The sequence below is a fragment of the Liolophura sinensis genome, chromosome 10 (genome assembly GCF_032854445.1).
Source record: "Liolophura sinensis isolate JHLJ2023 chromosome 10, CUHK_Ljap_v2, whole genome shotgun sequence".
Lineage (NCBI taxonomy): Eukaryota > Metazoa > Mollusca > Polyplacophora > Chitonida > Chitonidae > Liolophura > Liolophura sinensis.
The window spans coordinates 33,232,619-33,237,829 of record NC_088304.1 but is presented as its reverse complement, the minus strand read 5'-3'; the positions used below and the strand labels follow the sequence as shown (position 1 = coordinate 33,237,829).

The 5,211-nt window shown below is 42.6% G+C and overlaps 1 protein-coding gene across 1 annotated transcript; it reads left to right on the top strand.

The window, feature by feature from the left end:
- The first annotated feature begins 1,755 nt into the window (after positions 1–1,755).
- LOC135477130 (mucin-2-like) lies at positions 1,756–4,230 on the top strand. The gene has a single exon (XM_064757285.1). The coding sequence runs from the start codon at positions 1,756–1,758 to the stop codon at positions 4,228–4,230; it is 2,475 nt and encodes an 824-aa protein (XP_064613355.1).
- The last annotated feature ends 981 nt before the right edge of the window (positions 4,231–5,211 follow it).

The window sequence follows — 5,211 nt, the reverse complement described above, 5'->3', positions numbered from 1 at the left end:
TCCATCAACATTTTTATTTCAAGCTTTTTCACTAATGAATGTTAATTACATTTGCTTTATTTTTAAGTACAGGCTAATTTGTATCTGTTAGAAATTAATTGTTCATTGAAGTATTTCTGGCCAGCTTCTTTTCTCGGAAGATGAATGGACACCTGTTTTCATGGAAGCTGTGGAGCAGTCCCTATATTAGGATAACTCCTCTGGTATGCTTCTGCGCAGGGACACGTACGGGATAAAAACAATGACGGGTTGTCGAGATTGGAGCGTAGTGACCTAGTTATGGTGAATATCTATTTGAAGTATTGTCGGAGGCTGGAATAACTCTTCATATAATTAGCCGTGAGCGGGATGGCCTAACAGGGGAGAGACTCAGTCTCCTGTACAAGAATACCCCAAACCGAGTCTATTTGAAGGATACACGGAAGAAGAAGAAATTCTTTTAGGACGTTTATTTGTGGTTTGTTTTTATATATTTAAATGAGACATTGTTGTGTTTAAAATTGGTGCTATCATGTTGTCTAGGGAAAAGGATTTATAAGGCTGGAAAAAATCGGACAGCTTTAATTCTAGACAGCAACATGAATCGGTTAGCAGGGATCGCGTTTACTGTCTTGTTACTGTGCTTCTGTCAGCAAACTCAACAGCAAGTTGTCGTTCCCCCAGCCTTGCGAACAAAATTCGGTAAGTCTACTTCTTCTATACTCAACCCCCAACGTAAGGCCTGCATATGAGTTTTTATTTAGCTATCCACACAGGAAATCGCTTATTTAAACATGCAATGTAAACATGCAATGAGTGCGCTGTAAACCCACGACCAATCCCAGGCTACTGACAGACTTTCACATACGATTGGAGATGAAACCGGCTTGCATGAGCTGGACTTGAACTCGTGATGAGCTGTACTGTATTGGTCTCCTGGGTCATTACGTTGCGTTGGTACGATGACCACTCTGACACAGAGGCCTCGGCAGAACATTACGTGGGATTTAAAAACGCTTTTCATCAAGTAAAATATCGTCGATTATGTACCATGGCTATGACAATCACCAGAACTTCCTTTACCATGTGAGCATACTGTTTATCACACTCACCAAGACTGAATGTGTCCTAATTACTATGTCTTACAAACATCGACTGATAAAAAAACTTTATATGCGAGACAGGCTACAAAGCTTAAAAGTCAAGGGGTATATACAAATACCCGGTATTATTTGCTGACTTTTTGGTGTTCCTTGTTGGCCCACACATAATATATAATCACCGATTGCATATATAGCCGTGGGAAAGTAATAAATAAGATTATCATTGGGTATTTGTATTGTGTATTCACTTTACGTGCACACGTGATAGAAACAAAAGTCGATAATAAAGACGAGTTGTGCAAACGAAACGATCACCCTTGGTAGTATTGTTACAAACATTAGTATAGATTTTGATAACACATTGTAATATTAACCGGGCTTGGTGGCCCGGGTAATATAATTATAATTATAATAAGTAGTCATATATAATAATGTATGTATAATAATTCGAAACTTATATGACTCCATTTTTATTTAGTTCATGACGGTTTTTATACAAAATTAATAATCCTTAATAACCTGTCTACAGAAAAGCACGCTTTTGGTACATATAGGTAGATTGTTAGTGGTAATGATATAAGTTCAGATTCTGAAACAGAAAAACCAAAAGCTGAATTGGTATTTTATCGCTTCGTCACGTTTCCCATTTTTTTCTCTTTCAGAGGCGACAGGAATGGAATGGGAGGATTTTATTGAGCAGCTATTGATGCAGCTACCGGGAGGTCAGGCAGGAGGCAATTCCGAGCCGTGGGAAGCACCGGAACCTGGTGAGGAACCAGAGCCCACCTTGGAACCCAATTTTTTGGATCCGAACTCCACACTGTACAAAATGCTGACAAACGACACAATGGGAGTTTCATTAGAGCAGCTCGCCGAGCTCGAGGAATTACCTCCGCTCCCTGTTACGGAAGCGCCTATAACTCAAGACCCTGTTACTCTTGCCACCCTAAATGATACCCTGGCGCTGCAATCTTCCGTCGAAAGTAATTCCACTTTAGATAACACTACTGAAACAACTGCTTTGGTATCATTTGACTCGACAATCAAGTCGATACTCTCCTCCATAAAGGATACTTTGGTGGGTTCTGTAGAAACTACCACCAGCAGACCTTCAAATCGGATATACGGAACAACCCCAAGTCCAAGGCAGAATCCAAACCCTCTTGGAAGAACCAAGGTTGACGTGAAACCCCCGTCCTACCAGGGATCGCTGACGTTTCACTTTGCAAACACGGTCAATCATACGGTGATTTCTAACAGCTCAGCAGCAAACGTTGGGCAGATCGGCACATCGGGTGGTGCACAAGTACAAGTTCCCCGGCTGAACGGCAAGTCGTCTGTCCGAACACCGATACCAACAGCAAACGTTGGACAGATCGGCACATCGGGTGGTGCGCAAGTACAAGTTCCCCGGTTGAACGGCAAGACGTCTGTCCGAACACCGATACCAACAGCAAACGTTGGGCAGATCGGCACATCGGGTGGTGCCCAAGTACAAGTTCCCCGGCTGAACGGCAAGACGTCTGTCCCAACACCGACACCAACACCGGTACAGAGGCAGATTGACGGTACGCAGGCTCCTAGTCGTATTTCGAAACTGAAGACCACTGCTATGCCATCTGCGAAAAGCATTCACCCCTCAACATCGGGAGAAGTGCCTACATTTATAGATGCCCCCTTGGTTGGTAGTCAGTCAGATGGAATAACGCCGGCCCCAAAAGGAATTCACACGAATATACCTAAGGTTGTTCAGACAAAACCAGTTATCGCCATCAGAGCCAAGCCTACATCAACAAGTCCACAGTCTGCTAAGGTAAATGCAGCAATGGCAAGTCCCGTAGGTTTGCAAAGAAAAACCACAGATAAGTCTACCCCGAAAGCAAGTACTACAACCCCAAGTCTATTGAGCATACAAGCAAAAATCACCGTAAACAACACTCAGAGAGTAAAAACTACAAGAGGAAGTCCATCGAGTATAAAAGCAAAAACCATCGTAAAAACTTCTCAGAAATCTACTACTACAACACAGAGTCCATTGAGTACGCAACGAAAATCCACTGAAAGGACAACTCAGAAGCCTACAATACGACCCACGACACTGCACCCATTACTTCGACAAGCAATAAATAACAACAACCCACTGGCCTGGTGGACCAACAGAAACAAACAGGCCGTAGACAACATGAGGAATTCAACCCCGTCCCGACTGGCCCCATCCGGTACCTCATCACGAGTTTCGCGAAATCGACCACCCAACACATGGCAGTCTAACATCAAAAGGCCAGTCTCTAGAATTCAAGCCGACACTAGGTCCTGGTGGTCAAACTGGCGTGCTCGGGGAGGTGGGAACGCGCAGTCGTCTCCTATCTCGCCCACCATAGTTACAACAGGGATTCAGACCCCCAGCGGCGTGTCAACTCTACAAAACCAGTTACGAGGACGAATTGGAACATCGGGTGTAAACAACAGTCCGTTGTCGTCAGGGACTAGCGGTAGGATTTTAAGACAAAACCCTATTCGCAATGACTTTAATATCAGACGGAGAACTGGAACAATAAGTAACGTAGTTTACGTTGGCCCCGACAAGACGGCTGAAATAGCCATGGCTCGGGCTTCCTCCGGCAAAATCCGAAGCCACGGGTCAATTTCACTCTTTGGAATGATACCGCAGCCCCTTAAGAAAACAACCAAAACAAGCGCAACAACAACAACAGGAACAGCAGCAGTAGAAGTAACAACAACAACAGCAACCACAGAGCGTGCTACTGTTACCGCGGTTCTAGGAAGGGCTGAGATAGCCGTGGACGTTGGAAGCAATGTTTTGTCCATAGCAACAAACACCACTAAGAAATCAACGACAGCGGCTCCTACGAGACTTGCAACCAGCCCTCCTTCCGGCGTAAGCAACGTTACCGAAATTCTAGCTACCGATCCTACGCCAGCCGTAAGCCGTTCTATGACGTCATCAACTTCCAAACCCACACAAAACTCTGCAACCGTAGCCTCTGCTAAAACAGCAACGGGAACTCTCGACCCACAGACGACCCCTCTGCCCTTGGCCGCACTACCTGCTGCTCTCCACCAGATCAATCAGGGCACGCCGGCGCCAGATAACGCGTTGCCGGGGAGGAAATGGGCAACAAAGTAAGTCAACATTCACACTCACTTTCTTAGTGATATTTGATAATCTTGTCTAACTGCCAATGTTCTAAATTATTTCATCATTAAGAGAGATGTCAGTGTAACAGTGGAAAATATTCTTTTTTTAAATGGCGAATGGCGTCGATATATGTACGTCATTTTATTCATATCTTTAGTATAAATAAATCAAATAAGATGTAAAACTATTAGTCTGTTCAAAACCTGTGGGTTATATACAGATGTTTATCAGCAGGAATTTAATTCAATTTTTAATGCACAAAACATTTTGCCGCTTCAACAAACGTTGATTCTTACAAGGTTTCACGCTGATATATCATCAGAGCTGAATGCTGACTGACTCTGGCTTTCAGGTTACGTCGTAAGGTATATTTATTCTCACAAGTGTAGGCCTACTTGTGATCAGATAACAATGGACTGATTAAGGGCCATTCATCATCTACAATGAGTAATTAAGACAATGGCAATATTAACGCCAATCTCATCTCGGTCAGTTGTCACACGAGCTATTAAGTGTGACACAATTAGGCATTATTATATTATTATTGCTACATTATTATATTATTATTGCTACATTATTATATTATTATAGCTGCATTATTATATTACATTATCAAAGGACATAATTTAGACGTACAGCATAGAAACCAAAAAAAAAAGAAAAAAAAAACAACAACAGAGCAGCGACGACAGTGTTATAGTGGGAAGATGGTCAGACGTAACTGGTCAAATAAGGCCTCTTGTCTGCTTACCCAAGTTAGAGTTTTAATCAATAGCAAATTACACGCTCTCTAGCATCATGTCTTAAGCAGAATTAGGGAAGGAAAAAGGCGGTGATGTTAATTGCAATTTTGTGGACCTCACTGGTCAAGATTTACTCAAAAGTCTGTGTTGCCATCATATTTTCTTTATCCTTTTTTTTTTTTTTTTTTTTTTTTTTTTTTTTGATTGGTGTTTTACGCCGTACTCA